The 17,542-nt window shown below is 44.2% G+C and overlaps 1 protein-coding gene across 1 annotated transcript; it reads left to right on the plus strand.

Moving 5' to 3' along the window:
* The first annotated feature begins 1,707 nt into the window (after window positions 1–1,707).
* Window positions 1,708–17,236, plus strand: aars1 (alanyl-tRNA synthetase 1). Its single transcript, XM_038274715.1, has 20 exons — window positions 1,708–1,861; window positions 4,402–4,559; window positions 4,654–4,842; window positions 4,921–5,066; window positions 7,559–7,750; window positions 7,823–7,967; window positions 8,776–8,921; window positions 9,039–9,147; window positions 9,684–9,834; window positions 10,509–10,633; window positions 10,931–11,075; window positions 11,151–11,329; window positions 11,849–11,962; window positions 12,041–12,247; window positions 12,685–12,869; window positions 14,864–14,972; window positions 15,182–15,295; window positions 15,365–15,571; window positions 15,655–15,768; window positions 16,559–17,236. The coding sequence occupies exons 2-20, from the start codon at window positions 4,416–4,418 to the stop codon at window positions 16,736–16,738; spliced, it is 2,901 nt and encodes a 966-aa protein (XP_038130643.1). The 5' UTR covers window positions 1,708–1,861; window positions 4,402–4,415; the 3' UTR covers window positions 16,739–17,236.
* The last annotated feature ends 306 nt before the right edge of the window (window positions 17,237–17,542 follow it).

The following is a 17,542-nucleotide window of genomic DNA, read 5'->3' on the forward strand; positions in this document are numbered from 1 at the left end:
AAGGTTCCGGATGCCCCTTCTATAAAATGTTTGTTTATTTAGTATTAATTTCAAATGTTGTTGTTATTTTCTCTTACATTGATAATACTTATTTTCAACAATTAAACTATATCAAAACATGCTATCCTTCAAAGACTTTGCTTATCAATCATTGTAGTGTTCATTTATTTCTCATTAATGACCTTTTAAACATTCCAATTAACTTTTCTGTTTTCCTCATTTTTAGTTTAGATGTTTTGTCATTCAGTGCTTTGCAAAAGTATTTATGCCCCAAAATTGTTGTTACATATTTTTTTTTCTTCTTTTTTTTATTATTTTTTTTTTTTACGACTATATGATGGAACCAACAAATTATAGGATTTTTACTGTGGATGGAAGGAATGGAACAGTATATGAATGGTATATATATTGTGTAAGCATAGTATAAGGAGGGTTACTGACACGGAACTGTAGTAAATGTGTATAATTTATAATTAAATTCAATAAACTGAATTAAATTGAAACTGAATTCAACAATGACAATTAAAAGAACTGATTTAAGAAAAAAGATTTACGATTAAATGACTAATCGTATTAATTGGAAGTTGCAGTGACGATTTACAATAATGTATAAACTCTAATAAACGATAAGAACAAGTCTCAACATATAAACATTTCACTTTTTTCTTAAGTATTGTTCATCAGCATCTGCTGGATATAAGCAATTATAATGTTGGAAATTTTGAAACAAGAAATATAAAATTTATAAGCTATATATGTTTTACTTCTGCCTAAATCCTTGGTCACATGCAGTGTACTTAAGTTGATAAATTTGTTCTAATGACCAAAATAAGAATAAAGGAATTGAACAGAATTAATTATTTAGATAACTTGGAAGTCACAGTTTATCTATATGAGTTCTAGCTCTAAGAAGATAAGAAGCATATACTGTAGATAATGATGCTCCATCCTTGGTAGGCCTACTGTAAGAAAGAGAGATTTTATGGAAGAGAAATGTCCGGTAGATGTGACAGATATTGGTTGTACTAATAGTTTCTCTAAAAGTCAAATTCAACACCTGCACAATGTTATAATACAGTTATTATACTGCATCAGATCAAATAATTTACTTGATCAACTCACAGATTCTCATTTGTCTTTGGAAACAAAGTTTTTGTTTAAACATGAGTTTCTCTTCCTTTTCAGATCTTTTGGGTTTTAGCCTCTTCACTAATTTTTTTTAATTGTTGCCTTGCTGTCATGAAGAGAGAGAAAAATAATAGGAGCCAAAGAAAAATAAAACATGATTGTTTTTATCATGTAGTTAAACCATAAAAATAACATTTTATGAAGTTCAATCCATGAATTATAAATAAGCACACTAAGAACATCAGCAGCTTTGTAATCATGCTCCAACTGTATCTGAACTAGTCACAATAAATGATAAGAAAATAAAAATTATACAAATAAATTCTAGTTTTGTTTTTCTTTCCGCCTCAAAATGTTACTTAAATTAAAATATGTCGCAGACACAAAACCTATGAAACAAAATAGAGAAATATGAGGTAAAATAATTGTTTTTAACTTTAAACAAATGAATAAACATGTTTTGTGAGTGAGGCGCAGAAGCGACACCTCCGCCTCCGTTGCATCAGCCGAGCCGCTGCAGTTTGTTGCATTGATGTGGCGGGTAGGAATAGAACTGACACCAGCCTGGACCAATCAGAGTCCAACATTGAATGCGTCATGTTGCGCTCTGGCCAATGGGTGGCCTCCATGGGCGTGTTCGTAGTCGCAGGTTTCCCTTTTGGCCAAGCGGCGTGGATCAAGGCGGTGATTCTGGAAGCTTTAACCGATTCATTCCGTGACAACAGTGACTACCGTGAGTATTACCGGACTGTCTGTGAGTTAGGAGAACATCCACGCTCAGAAACTGATGGTTTAATCAGGCTGTCTTTGATAACTTCTCGTCTAATTCCCGAATTTACCCTAAAAAATGAAGTTAGCCTGCTAGGCTAGCTACCATGCTAGCTTGCAAACGTCAGGACAAATTATTCATCTTCGAGTTAGAGATTTGTCGGAAAAAACAAATGAAACCAAATTTCTGTCGGCTTTCCTCTTCTTCTGTTACAGTTAATCTAATTTACCGTATTCTTCCTGTAGAGGGGAAGAAAATAATGAAACTGTGGTGAAAATACCAGAAACAAGGTAGAAATGGAGCCTTTATTTTGAAATTAAAATAAGCTTCATGTATAGTTTCCACAGAGGAGGCGTCAATTTCTTTAATTACACGATTATTAATCCCAGTTTGGGAAATGCTGCTGGAATAATTAGGAAAACTGTCCCATGTTTTATACAGTAAGCAAGAAATGTAGCCTAAATTGAAGACCTCAATAAGTCTTGCTTTATTTCTCCTTTTCAGTATTTTTTCAGCTTCAACATCACTAAGCTGATGAAAGCTTTTATTTCACGTTAGAACGATAAAGTCTATAAACCCCGGAAGTAATATTTAAACCCTTTTGCTCTGTTAAACTCCAGACCTATTCAGCTTTAGTGGATTTATGATTTACTTTTGATTTCTGAGGGTTTGGTGTTTCTGATCTGAGTAAGATTACAGTTTCTATCAGAATCTGTTGTCATGTCTCCTGATTATTTAATACATATAAGTTATTAAGTGTTATTTAAAGAGTTTGTCCCCAGTGATCTGTTTTAGGAAAAGAACCGCAGTCATAGAGCCTTATCTTTAACAGTGGTCTTTATTAGAAATAAAATCAGGGCTGATGCAGGTGAAGCTGTGTGAATGTTAAGATGTCTGGAAAACCAAAAACCTGAAGGAAGAAGATTGAGCTCAGATTTGAAGTTGTTTTTATTGCCTTGTTCTCGTTGTTATTATTCCGCCTGTTCAGGCTTCATGTTTACATCAGACATTTGGTATCCATGTGACGGTGGGTTTTTCAGCCTAACATGTGCAGCGGTCAGATCTGCTGCACATGTTAGGCTGATCTCTGAATGGAAACGATGGACAGGAATAATTTCTGGATTAAAAATGTTCCCTTGTTGTCCTGCTGCTCCTCCTTGCCGTCTCCCTGGTGCGTTCTGACATCCTGCAGTAAACCACAGTGGGTCGATGTTTCCGCCCATCATAAACACAGGTCCCTGTAGTCAGGATGGGGACAGTGGGCTGTTTTCCATCCTCTCCTCGGCCCTGCGGAGCAGATGGGACCTGCTTTGGGGTTTCCTGTACAGATTTTCTCCCTGGATGATTTCATCTCTGCTCCTTTTTTTCATTTTTCACAGCATGCTTTATGCTGCAAATACATTATGCTTCTCCGATACATTTTAATTAACCCAAAACATTTGAATAACTCTTTTATCTAATTGGGTGAAAATGGAATAAAATAAATGCTTCATTTTTTTTTTCTTAACCTCTTACACCCTCAGGGGGTATAAAAAAATTTCTGCCTGACAAAAACCCACAAAAGTAAATAACTTATAGCCTCACAGCTATTAGATTTAAGAAGAAACTTTTGGTACCTCTGTAAAGGTAAGATGTCATAGAATGGTTTTCTGGTGTCAGCACCATTGTAGCTTTGACCCTGCCTGAAATATTAGGGACAAAATACAAAATATTTTGCATTTTTTGAACCTCGCCAAAATTTTCTTTAAAATAAACATTGCAAAACACTACCAAAATATTATTTATAGCACAAAAAAGTAGTACAGACTTTTAAATCTAAATGTTGTGTAAAAATATACCAAATTTGGACTCAATCAGATGAATCATATTTATTTTAGAATAGTATTAGTGAGAAATTTCTTAGACGGAGAGGCCATTTTGGCACATTTATCCAAAAATGTCACCAAACTGTGCCAAATATGTTTTATACATCAATACTGGGGGTTTGTTAAAATTACGAGGTCACGTAGCAGCTGGACCCACCGGTGGGTCCGTAGGGTTCTAGGGGTTAAAAGTGTAATGAATTAGTAAAAAGTAATTTATCAAACAGTTTATGGCTCCAGAAAACTTCAAAACAAAGATGACTTGTGGGTAATTTCCAGGGTGTGGCGCTGCTGAACAAAGGGCGCAGCGTTTTAAACTCGGCTGTCTGACAGGATCACCGAGCTTCTGACAGCTGATGTCACAGCGAACAAACGAGACGACTGAAGGTCGGGATGCACACCCTGAAAGTGAGCCGCAGAGGAAAAGCAGAGTTCCTCTCTTTGTTTTTAAGACGTCTGACATTAAAACACCAGAGAAGAAGAGCAGAGCATCCAGATGTTGCCTCATTCATCCAATGAACCTGGTTTACTGAACGATGAGAGAGAGCACCTGCTTTAAGCAAACTACTAGTAGATGATATGTTTAGAAACACCCCCCACCTGCTGAGGTTCCACCCTAAAAACCTTCTGCTCGTTCCTCAGAGAGCTAATCCAGGATGGACTCGTCTTTGACTGCAGCTCAAATTCGCCAGAAGTTCATCGACTTCTTCATCCGCTATGAGCATCAGTATGTCCACTCCTCGTCCACCATCCCTCTGGACGACCCCACGCTGCTTTTCGCCAACGCCGGCATGAACCAGGTAGGATCCAAAGTTGCATCCAGCCTTCCTGCTCAGGCCTGACCTTCAGCGGTTTGAGCGGCGCTCAGGTTCTGCTTCCTGTCGTCTCCTTTAGTTCAAGCCCATCTTCCTGAACACCATCGACCCGTCTCACCCCATGGCCAAGCTGCGGCGGGCCGCCAACACACAGAAATGCATCCGAGCAGGAGGAAAACACAACGACCTGGACGACGTGGGGAAGGACGTCTACCACCACACCTTCTTTGAGATGCTGGGCTCCTGGTCCTTCGGGGACTACTTTAAGGTACATAGTGTCCTCTGTCTGTCTGTCTTTAGTTCTTAAACTGGTTTTCACCTCAGTGATGGTTGCTGTCCTCCTCAGCATCTGGCCTGTAAGATGGCTCTGGAGCTGCTGACCCAGGAGTTTGGGATTCCCATCGAACGGCTCTACGTCACCTACTTTGGTGGGAATTCTGACGCCGGCTTGGATCCCGACCTGGAGTGCAAGCAGATCTGGATGGATCTGGGGTGAGTTCAGTTTAAAGGAATAGTACACCCAAAACATGATTAGCCTTCATTTTCTACTCACCCCCCATGCTGAACAACACCCTGGAGTACTTTTTTGATATCTCAAATGCATCTGGAGATCTGGGAGGCTTCTTGCTGTCTGCTGACATTCAAATAATGGAGGTCTATGGTACCCGAGACAGAAAGGTCCATAAAAGTCCACAAAAAACGTGTCAATATTCCTCCATACTGCTCGTCCAATGTATTCCAAGTGTCCTGAGTGGGTAGCGTCCATAATTTACTAGAAACAAAGTCATTTAGAATGTTTTTAGAACATAAACAATAGTGTATAGAATTTCCTGAAAGCGCGCGCCTGCGCGTTCACGACGCCACGGAAGCCGGCAGACCAAACCAGATGAAACTGCGCATTCAGCGTCTGCTCTGCCGATAATGCAAGCGTAGAAGAAGAAATGTGCTGTTTACCTGTGCAAAGAAAGAAACAACGAAAGAAAAATGTCTGAGGACTTCAGTGTTGAGGAAGAGCATGAGTTCTTTGCCGAGCTGAATGCGCACTTTCATCTGGTTTGGTCTGCCGCGGTTTCCGTAGACTCGTGAACGCGCATTTAGGAAATCCTATACACTACTGTTTTTGCTCTAAAAACATTCTAAATGACTTCGTTTCGAGTAAATTCTGGACGCTACCCACTCAGGACACTTGGAATACATTGGACGAGCAGTATGGAGGAATATTGACACGTTTTTTGTGGACTTTTATGGACCTTTCTGCCTCGGGCGCCATAGACCTCCATTATTTGAATGTCAGCAGACAGCAAGAAGCCTCCCAGATCTCCAGATGCATTTGAGATATCAAAAAAGTACTCCAGAGTGTTGTTCAGCATGGGGGTGAGTAGAAAATGAAGGCTAATCATGTTTTGGGTGTACTATTCCTTTAACGCTGACCTGAGACACTGCAGCTGCCTCTGACCCAGTTTGGACCGAGCTTCAGCTCTGGACTTGATAACAGGGCGGGTCAGGATGCTCTGCATTACCACCAGCTGCCCAGATCCTGAGGCTCCACATCATTAGCCCCCACCCACCATGCTTTAGACAGGGAGGGGGGATCCTCTCCCTCTCTGTTCCTCCTCTCCTTCATTTCCCTTCTTTCATCTGGCTTTGTTTCCTTTGTTTCTCCTTTTTTTGGCTTCCTTCCTTGTCTCCTTCCTTTCTTCCTTGTCTCCTTCCTTTCTTCCTTGTCTCCTTCCTTTCTTCCTTGTCTCCTTCCTTTCTTCCTTGTATCGTTCTTTCCTTCCTTACATGTATCCTTCCTTTCTTCCTTGTATCCTTCCTTTCTTCCTTGTCTCCTTCCTTGTATCCTTCCTTCCTTGTATCGTTCTTTCCTTCCTTCCTTGTATCCTTCCTTTCTTCCTTGTATCCTTCCTTGTATCCTTCCTTTCTTCCTTGTATCCTTCCTTCCTTGTATCATTCTTTCCTTCCTTCCATGTATCCTTCCTTTCTTCCTTGTATCCTTCCTTCCTTGTATCATTCTTTCCTTCCTTCCATGTATCATTCTTTCCTTCCTTCCATGTATCCTTCCTTCCTTCCTTGTATCTTTCCTTCCTTCCTTCCTTCCTTCCTTCCTTCCTTCCTTCCTTCCTTCCTTCCTTCCTTCCTTCCCTCCCTCCCTCCACCTGTCCCATAGACAAACATGTGGACGGCTGGTTTGGAGTTTGTTTCTTTGTGTTTCTAATCTGCCCACTCCTGTCCCAGAGGACTTGTCCTTTTCTAACCTACATCCTGCTGCTGCCTGCAGTTTTTCCAAACCAGCCATGCTTGTTCACCCTGTGGTGACCTTTAACCTGTAGACTTTGAGATAGGGTTGTCACGATACTAAACTTTTCAACTTGATACCGATACTAAGTGAAATATTCGATACTGGATGTCATTTTCGATACCACAAGGATAAAAACAAAGACTCCGAAATTCAACAGAAATTTTTTCATTAATAAACAAAATACAATAAACAGATAAATAAATACAATATTTTGAGGTTGTATGCTGTGCTCAATATTAAGAAAAGAAAAATAATTCTCAGCAGCTGCACCTGTTACAAAAAAAAGTCTGAAACTGAAAAGTGCAGAGAATTATTCAATCACACAGTGTTCAGAAAGTGCATTTTCCTCTATTCTGCTCTGAAGATGAATGACTGTTTAGGTGCCACTGTTGGTAGCACTGTATCGATACTTTTAAAAATGAGTATTGTATCCGGATACAACTTTTCAGTATCAATACTTTTTTGAGTATCGATACTTTTGACAACCCTACTCTGAGATGAGGTTCTCGTGTTCCTCGTCTTCTCTCAGAGATGTAGACGCTCCAGCCTTGAGGTCAATCTGCTGAATCTTGGTTCCTGGTCAGTTGGGGAGCTGTTGCTGATTTCCCTCCATCTTGTTATTCTCGTTGCCTCGTTGAACTTGTCTGCTTCTCTAACTCCTCGCTGTCGGTCTTTGGCTCAGTGTGGACGAGGCCCGCATCCTTCCTGGCAGCATGAAGGACAACTTCTGGGAGATGGGCGACACCGGCCCCTGCGGCCCCTGCAGTGAGATCCATTACGACCGGATCGGAGGGAGGGACGCGTCTCACCTGGTGAACATGGACGACCCCAACGTGCTGGAGATCTGGAACCTGGTCTTCATCCAGTTCAACAGGTATCTGGCAGACAGGATGTCAGCAGAGCTTCAGGGATGAAACCATGTTTGAAAGGTTTGAACTTTCCGCAGAGAGTCGGAGACGGAGCTGAAGCCGCTGCCTAAGAAGAGCATCGACACAGGGATGGGTCTGGAACGCCTGGTCTCTGTTCTCCAGAACAAGATGTCCAACTATGACACCGACTTGTTCATCCCGTACTTCGAGGCCATTCAGAAGGTACAGAACCCCCCCGACCCACAAAGGAAAGATGTTCAATGGGTAAATCCAGGTGTGAGAGGACAGAAAGGAAAGAAGTGGGATTGTCCTGCCCTTCCCCCACCTGTTTTTTTTGTTTGTTTTTTTTTTTAGTCCTTAAACTCCTTTGTTTTTAGTCAATGTTCTTATTAGGTGATAATCTCCCAATAAGAACATTTTTTTTTCATTTAATCCTCACAATAGAGTTCATTCTAGAGCTGCAAATAATTATTCGTTTTTTGATCCGTTTATCTGTCGTTTATTATTATTTTTTATTAACTGATTATTCAGGTAGCAAAAGGCGCCTTAAAGAAGATTTTATACAGGATTAAAAGCAGTTGGAGCTTTAGAAATGAAGGGCTTCTGGACAGAACCAGAAAAGGTTTTTTCTAAGGCAGGCTGGGGCTCCCCCTACTGGTCCTTTTGGAGAACAACCTGTGTCGTTTTTATTGAACTAAAAAAAGTTCAATAAACTTAGTTCTGCTATAAATGCAAAATCTTCGTTTTTTTTTTTTTGTATAATTGCTGCTTTGTGTGGGTTTTTTCTTTCTGCTGATGTCCTATTTTAAAGGCCTTTCTCCAGTTAACAAATAATCAATGAGTAAATTCAGTTATGGATCCATCTGATTGTTTCAGCTCTAATTCATTATGTAGCATCAGCAGGTGGGTGGAGACGTCAGGAAGGGAAAGCATTAGGGCCGGCTTCAGGAGGTCAGAGGTCAAAGCCTGGAACTTTCCTCAGGGTGGGGAGGTTCAGAACCGCTCTGCAGTGAACTGATTTCTGTCTCAGGGTTCAGGCGCTCGGCCTTACACCGGGAAGGTGGGGGCTGATGATGTTGACGGCATCGACATGGCCTACCGCGTCCTCGCCGATCACGCACGCACCATCACCATCTCTCTGTCGGACGGCGGGCGGCCAGACAACACAGGCAGAGGGTGAGTGAAGTCAGGATGTCTGACCTGGGTGCATAATGCTGACCGGTCAAAGCAGGCGATTCTGCTTTAATGGTTTTCCTTTGGTCGGGTCTCTGAGTTTTTTCTCCTTCTGTTCAGCTACGTGTTGAGGAGGATCCTGCGGCGTGCGGTTCGTTATTCCCATGAGAAGCTTGGTGCTCCCAGGGGATTCTTTGCCTCGCTGGTGGACGTGGTGGTGGCTTCTCTGGTGAGTTTCTCTGTTTTTAGTTTTTTTTTACTGTGGAAAACATGCCGCTAAGGTTGCAGAGAGGGTCGGAGACGCGGCGAGGGACAAGCAGTTATATAATATTTATGTAGATGTGATTATTGTCAATGTTTCTTTTAAATTGTCTCAGAAAAGTCATTAAAACCTTTAAGATGTGTATTAGCATTCTGTAGTGAGATAAATAATTACTTTTAGTACCATCATTACTTTATGGCGGCCTGCATGAATATCTGCTTACACGTGTAAATGAGCTGATGGTACGGATCGGGAAGTGACCCGCCAGCAGCCCGGGGAGCACCCATTCAATCTAGATGGCCTGTTTCTCTCTATTAGCTCTGTAGCTCTAGCTTAATAGAAATGTAAAATGAAACAATAAAAAAAAATTAAACCCAGGTTTCCAGTTCCTCACAGGGACACACTGGCTCAGATATTAATCTTTACTAAAAGTCATCTGAAATTTCAGATTTAAAGAATTGTGCAAACCACCTAACACCCCCATCCCCCCCCGAACCACGCAGGGCGACGCCTTCCCAGAGCTGAAGAAGGACCCGGAGATGGTGAAGGACATCATCAACGAGGAGGAGGCACAGTTTCTGAAAACACTCAGCAGGGGGCGCCGCATCCTCGACAGGAAGATCATGAGCCTGGGAGAATGCAAGACGATCCCAGGTGAGGCGTTCCTCTCCTTCATGGTTCCTCCCTCCTTCACCAAGCAGCTCTGATTAGTAAGGATGAGGGATCCACCCGCCCTCAGCAGAATGACAGAATGGATCGCATCCCATAATTCAGTTTACATGGAAACCCTGCAGGAGAGCCTGAACCGACACCTAAATGGTGACTTTCTGGGTTCCGATGCAAGCCATTTATTCCCACTTTTCTACCATCATCATGTGGTCACAGACCCAAACTAACACCTGATCGCATCCAGGGATCAGAGCAACTGACTGAAGGGTTGGAAATGAACCATATGGTCAAAACCATCTGGGGAAGCTGTTCTGATTGTTTATCCAGAGTGCAGCACCTTCACAATGAGGCATGGCGGTGGCAGTTTGATGCTGCGGGCTGTTTGCACTCAGCAGACTGGGTTAACTGGTCAGAGTGGAGGAACGGTGGAGGCTGGTTTTTCCCATAGAACCTATTCCTGGAAACTCTCCTCTGTTTTTATTTCTGTAAATCAGCGGCGCCTCGTCTGCTGGGGAGATGGAGCGGTTTCGGGTTACAGAAACGTCCTGCAGGTCCTGCTGCCTGGATGCAGCAGTCAAGTCATTTGTTCCAGCGAACTGTTGGGGGTTGAATACTTTAGCAGCAACCCGGGTTTTAAAAGATCTTCATTTCGTCCGCAGGAGACACAGCATGGCTGCTCTACGACACGTACGGCTTCCCTCTGGACCTGACGTCGCTCATCGCTGAGGAGAAAGGCATGGAGGTGGACCTGGCCGCTTTCGAGGAGGAGAAGAAGGCAGCGCAGGTGAGGAGGAAGCAGGGGGTTTTAGCTGAGTCATCGTTTAGCTGCACTGTGTTCCCTTGAGGCGTTTAAAGCTGCAGCGTCAGATCGTTGGTCGGCTCTGCTGAACTGCTTTCAGCAAAGTCTCATTTAATCCTGGTGCTTTCAGCTGATTTAGCTGCTTTACTAAGAAAATTAGATCAGCTGAATCATTTTGTTTGTTTGGCTTTTTGCTCTTAGATCAGCAGCTGGTTTATTAAAGAGTCTGATGGATCTGTGAATTTGGAGCCTGAGCTGAACCTTAACAGGTGCTGTCTTTAGTTGAAGTCTCAGGGTAAAGGAGCCGGGGGCGAGGACCACATCATGCTGGACATCTACGCCATCGAGGACCTGAGGAACAAGCAGATCCCAGCCACAGACGACTCGCCCAAATACAGATACACCTCAGACGAAAACGGAAACTACGGTCGGTGAATGAGTCGACACACCTCAGCCTCACCGCACCCAGAAACACTGACGGCCGCTCTCTGTCCTGCTCCAGAGTTTCAGCCTGCCTCCGCCACGGTTCTGGCACTGCGCCGCGACCGCGCCTTCTGTGAGGAGGTGACCACGGGTCAGGAGTGCGGCGTGCTGCTGGACCAGACGTCGTTCTACGCGGAGCAGGGCGGGCAGACGTTCGACGAGGGCTACATGCTGCGGGAGGATGAAAGCTCTGAGGATGTAGGCTCCACAGAGAATGACACGTTAGTCAGGAAGCTCAGAGGGTCTGACCATTACTCAGTTCATCCAAAGTCTATTCATCAACTAACTAATAATCAGCCATTTCCCTTAAAACAGAGTTTCCTCTTTTATCAGAGGATCTTTCTGGAAAATTAAGGGCTGCATTTTTTAAAAAAATGTACTGATTTACAAAAAATAAAAACATGTTCTAAATAAACTACTGACTAAATTAATAATTATAATTTTCTCCCACAATTTAAACTGAGTCGTATTTTAAATTAAATGAGATAAGGTTCCTGAATAAAAAGTAAACAACTAGAATTGAATCTGAATCATGCTTAATTATTACAGACAGAGGATGTCGCTCTGACACACTGTCAGACTTTACTGCTGCTTCCTGTCTGTGCAGAAGATGCTAACTGGAATTAGCTCTCTGTTAGCAGGACACGTTAGCTTCCAAACAGCTGGTTCTGGTTCTGAAGCCCCTGTTTTTGTTTTTGTGTTTCTCTTATTTTGCAGAGGATGGAGTTCACAGTGAAGAACACGCAGGTTCGAGGAGGTTACGTTCTGCACATCGGAACCGTCTATGGGACCCTGAAAGTCGGGGACAGAGTCACTCTGCATATAGATGAGGTGGTGATTCGGTTGCTCTGCTGATGTTCTTAATGTTTGAGTTTCTCCCACTGAAGTCAGTCATCATCATGTCTCCAGGCTCGCAGGCGGCCAATCATGAGCAACCACACGGCCACTCACATCTTAAACTTTGCCCTGCGGGGTGTTTTGGGAGAGGCGGATCAGAGGGGCTCCCTGGTCGCTCCGGATCGCCTTCGCTTCGACTTCACAGCTAAAGGAGCTCTGAGCACAGGAGAGATCCGCCGCACTGAGGAGATCGCTTGTGCCATGATTAAAGAGGCCAAGGTCGGTGCAATCATCTCTTAAAGCTGAATAATGGAGACCATGGAGCAAACAGTCCTGGTTTATAACTTTTTCCCTCTATGTTGTTTCTTCAGGCTTTAAGACCAAAAAGACAAAAAAACAAAAAACGTTTTTAACAAAAAGAGGTGACCAGAAGGCCACTGGGAACAGAAAGCCCACATTTTAGATTTAAACTGGTTCTTGGTGGTCTATATATCGACTCAGAACCAGGTCGTCCCTTAAGAATGAGGCCAGAGCGTTTCCCAGGTTTTAGTGGATATAAAGAAAAAGGATCTGGAGAACTTTTAAGCAGATCCACTTTGAAAACTGGATCAGCACCTTTTCTCTTTCTATGTGGTTGAAACTTTAGTTTTGTCTTGAACAGAATTCCATTTAAATGCCACCTTTGACCTTAACTGTTGTTGTTTTGACCCGTCCAGCCCGTGTACGCCATGGAGGCCACCCTGGCAGAGGCCAAGGCCATCCAGGGCCTGCGTGCCGTATTCGATGAGACCTACCCCGACCCGGTCCGAGTCGTTTCCATCGGCATCCCGGTCCAGGAGCTGCTGGACGACCCCAACAGTCCCGCTGGTTCCCTCACCTCCATAGAGTTCTGCGGTGGAACGTGAGTACAGAGCGTCGGGGTTCGACCCAATCACACCTCACACATGACGTTATGGAGGTACCGCTTTGTTCCAGGAGGGGGCAGCAATGTTCCTTTCAGCTCCACTCAGAAATGTTGGAACCAAAAAACGTTGATGATCCCAAGAAAGGAAATAAATAATGAATAAGAGGTTAAAAATGAAAGATCAAAACTACACACAGCATCATCATTTAAATTAAAAAAAGGCTCAAATTAAACCTGAACCAGGAACGTTGAGGAAAAACAAGTGAATGTGGAAGTGGAATTAAAGGTACACTATGCAACCGGTGTTGATTTTCCAGTGAGGCTCCCTCCAGAGGGCGAAAGTAAAAGTGCACTGTCGTAAATATGCACAGCTGTTCTCCTGGTTTCTCCGTCAAGCCAGGCGCGGTTGTTTTGAGCTTAGCAGCGAATGACTAACGCTGCGTTCACACTGGACGTAGCTGGCGCGACAGAAGCAGCGAGTTTACATGCAAAGTCAATGGTTGACGCGCGTCAAGGCGCAACAAAAGGTCCCGCGGCGCGTTTTGAGCAGCAGGCGCAGCACGTCTGAGCAGCTGAAGCAGCGCGTCGGGTGCGTTTAACGCAGGGAGAGAGACACAGCGCTGATGATCACTCCTCTTAAACAGTTTATTGACGCCTAAATTAACTTAAAATGCAGAAATCTGCCGGCAGAATATGCAGTTTGGATTATTTAGATGAAAAACACCTACCAGCTGCTGCGGTGAACCGCTGCTGATGAAGGGATCCATACTGTTGGCGCCCCGCTGGTATGTGGGGGTCTGAGCGGCTCCGACAGAAAAAATATTGAAGGCAGGATAATAATCTGAATGAACTGACTGCACTGATTACGTTTTCAGGTGTATTTTCTCACTTAAACACATATTAAAACTACTTTATTCCCACTGATCACAGCAAATGTAGCTGCAAGGCAGAGAAAGGATAGTGAAGCTCCGCCCAACGCGCCTCAGACACAGCCGGAGCAGCAAAGCTGCTTCAGCCTCGCGTCAGAACTAACTGGTACAAGCAGCAAAAAGGAAGCAGCAGACGCGATTTTGCTGCTTTTGCTGCGTGAAAGTAGCATAACTGCACAAAGATCGCCACTGTGCTAGCAACGAGAATGCTTTTAACTGGGGGCGTGTAGCAGTTCTCGCCGTAAAGCAAGACTGACTCTCACGAGACTTCTGAGCCTGTGGGTGCGGGTCGGTGCTCCTGCAGTTGCAAGTGCGGTATTTCCCCCACAGACTACCAGGGCGGCCGAGAATACCTTTGTTCAACCTGAAATGACTCATTTAATCATCCAAAACGTTATGGAACACATGAATTAACTGAAAAATGTTGCATAGTGTCCCTTAAAAGAGTTTTGAAGGTTTGTGGTTAAAAACTGCAAGTATTAGAATATACCATCGAATTTTGGTACGTCTGTAGGTTTTAACGTTTTTGGTTAATTTGGGTATTTATAAAGTTAGACTCAGCCAATTTTCATTGTTGTTCTGTACAGCTTTCATGACATTCCCATTTCTTAAAGTGCAGCAGTGATCAAATAAACATTGTGGGAGAAGAACTCCTGTTTCGCCGTAGTTCATAAAATTTTTTTATTGCAATAATAAAGATCAGAGTTCGCTGTCTGTTCCTTCTACATAACAATCCAGTCTCCCAGCTTTTTTTAAACCTTTGAATTGAACCCCTCGATATTTATTTTTCATATTCAGAAGCTCTGCAGAAACAATAACAGCTCGTAGTTTCTATCTCCCACCCCAAAAAAATCTCCTGGATTGGTTGACGCACAGCAGTCCGGCGTTGAACACTGGGACGCGCTGCACCTGATGCTCGGACGCTCTGCTGGACCTGATGATTATCAGACAGCTGTGACCTCGGAATCTTTTTGCATTTTCACTTTCATGGTCAATGTGACGCTTGCTGCCGTTTCCTCCTCATCTCCAGTATTCATGTCCTGCTGTATCCGTTATCCGCAGCCATCTGCAGAACTCGGGTCACGCTGCGCCGTTTGTCATCGTCTCAGAGGAGGCCATCGCTAAGGGCATCCGCCGCATCGTCGCCGTGACGGGAGCTGAGGCCCAGAAGGTCAGAGCACACCTCCCAGGCACCATGCTGACACCTGCTGTATTCACACAGACCTCAGTAGAAGATAAATAAAGATATTGGCAGATCCTATTGGAGGTTCTCCTGATGGAGCTGAACAGGCTACAGTTTTCTCACGTCTCCACAGACTGATTTATTTTTTTTGACCATCCTGCTGTTTCACCTCATCCTCCCGCTCTTCCTTCCTCCAGGCGGCTCGTAAAGCTGATGCCCTTCGCCAGTCTCTGTCTGCTCTTGGAGGCAAGGTGAAGCAGCAGACGACGCCCAACAAGGACGTGCAGAAGGAGATCGCCGACATGAACGAGGTAGACGAGGATTTCTACCCAGAGGAGCTTCTGAGCTGCTGCAGTTTAACCCTCCGAGTGTTTCTGCAGTCTATAGGCACCGCCGTCATCTCGCAGTGGCAGAAGGACGAGATGAGGGAGACCCTGAAGGCTCTGAAGAAAACCATGGACGACCTGGACCGCAGCTTCAAGGCCGACATCCAGAAGAGAGTCCTGGAGAAGACCAAGGAGGTAATCGAGAACAACCCCAACCAGCCGCTGCTCGTCATGGAAATGGAGACGGGAGCATCTGCAAAGGTCTGAACATCTGGACCCGTAGAGGAAAGCGTTTGCTCTTTGCTGTAGGATGACAACTTCAAGTTATTTTTTTCTCTCTTTAGGCTCTAAATGAATCCCTGAAGCTGCTAAAGAATCAGTCCCCGCAGACCGCCGCCATGCTGTTCACTGTGGACCCCGACGCCGGCAGGATCACCTGCCTCTGCCAGGTTCCACAGGTATGAGTTAGGGATCTGCCCATACCACATTTTTTTCAAACCAAGTATGATTACAAGTACTTCAACTTCAGTACGTACCGATACGAGTACTGATACCATTAACTCCTCAGAATTACTTTGAATTTTTTTTTATTTTCATTTGGCTCATTAAACAGAATTACACAGGGTGTGCTTTTTCCCAATGAGAGACTGTAACGTGTAGAATGTGCTGTTCCAGCAGGTCTGTACATCCTGTTGCAATCTTCCTGTTGGTTGATTGAGCTGCAGCGGAATATCTTCTAGCTAATGTGGAGTGTTTGAAATGTCTTACCATTTTCCGACCGATAGCGACAGCATCAGTCACGCTCCTCTGGACCAGAAGCCCCTCGTTAACCACCAGCTGGAGTGTGTGTGCGAACCATGGAAGGCTCTGAAGTCCGGCCTCCGCCATGGCTTTATCATGTTTTTAGCATTATCACGTAGCGCAACATGATTCAAAGGTTTGGGAACGCCCCGCATCTGGAGCATCTCATCTAACACATGTGCGATAGCTTGGCTAGTGTGTGATCCCCAAAAATGTTTTGCATGCAAGACGGCCCTTTGCAAGTTAACATTTTTGTCAACCCATTGCGCAGTTAGGCTAATGATCTGTCATCTGACTTTCCATGCCTCCGTTCAGACGCTCCAGGTTTTGCAGACTTGTGACCTGAACCTTCCTCCATGTGCAAACCCCTCAGAGCGGCGGAGGGCTTAGTGGGCCTTTTTGAGCTGCTCTTGTTCTGATCTCAGTTTCTTCCTCTCTCCTCTGCAGGACGTGGCAAACCGTGGTCTGAAGGCCAGTGAGTGGGTTCAGGAGTTGTGCCCCCTGCTGGATGGAAAAGGCGGCGGCAAAGACATGTCTGCACAGGCCACGGGCAGGAACACGCAGTGCCTGCAGGAGGCGCTGCAGATGGCTAATGAGTTTGCTCGACTCAAATTGGGAGAAAACTGAGAGAACTTTTCCGTTCCTCTTTTCTTCTCCCTGTAGGTCAGAAAGAAAACTAACAGATGACCTCTGAAGCTCCGCCAGCAGAAGATGAGCCACTCGTATTTATTGAGTCTGGAGGTAGCTTCAGCATCAAACATCTCGTGCACTTTTCCCTGGAAGGAGATGTGTCCTCTTCTAATTTGCATGTCTGAGAAGGGCTGCAGCCTCCTGCTAGCTCTGTGGCTAAGGGACTAAACTTCACTCACCAACCCTCCGTCCAGCCTAATGCTCCGTTTTTCCTGCTCCACCCAATTGTCAGAAACTGTTTAGGTTTATAGTCTGCGTCCTCTGATGGCTCAAAGTTTGTCTGATCCAAACTGTTTAACTGGAGCGCTCATTACTGTAGCCTAGCAACCAGCCATCAGCGGTTTCTATGTGGAAATGATTAATGATCATCATAGCTGCTTCATGTTTCAGGATTAATGATGGAATAAATCTGACTGGTCAATGTTGTCGCCTGTTTCTGTCCGTGTCTCACTGCCATTTATTTCACACGTCCACATTCATTAGTCCCGCCTCACTTAAAGGTCACCCTGCTCTGAAATGGCTCACCGAGCTACGAATGTTTCCTCTTTGTTGCTGAAATGTTCCTCTGGAACAGCCTCTACTTTTAGAATCATTTTGATCATCAGACATTGAACATTGTTTTTAAACCTGGTTGGTTTGGAGGGAGGAGGGAGACCCTCAAACATTGAAATTCTGAAAGTTCTTGTAATTGTATTGAATCTATAGGTTATCGACTGTTTACACACCATCTGACATTTTCAG

The sequence above is a fragment of the Cyprinodon tularosa genome, unplaced genomic scaffold, assembly GCF_016077235.1.
Source record: "Cyprinodon tularosa strain WSP-4 unplaced genomic scaffold, ASM1607723v1 ctg927, whole genome shotgun sequence".
NCBI lineage: Eukaryota > Metazoa > Chordata > Actinopteri > Cyprinodontiformes > Cyprinodontidae > Cyprinodon > Cyprinodon tularosa.

What these genes read in the sequence shown, in the direction of transcription:
- aars1 (XM_038274715.1), top strand. Translation starts at nt 4,416, where the DNA reads ATGGACTCGTCTTTGACTGCAGCTCAAATTCGCCAGAAGTTCATCGAC. An exon ending in GTCTTCATCCAGTTCAACAG is followed by an intron (nt 7,751 to 7,822) that starts GTATCTGGCAGA and finishes AACTTTCCGCAG; the next exon opens with AGAGTCGGAGACGGAGCTGA. An exon ending in ACTTCGAGGCCATTCAGAAG is followed by an intron (nt 7,968 to 8,775) that starts GTACAGAACCCC and finishes TTTCTGTCTCAG; the next exon opens with GGTTCAGGCGCTCGGCCTTA.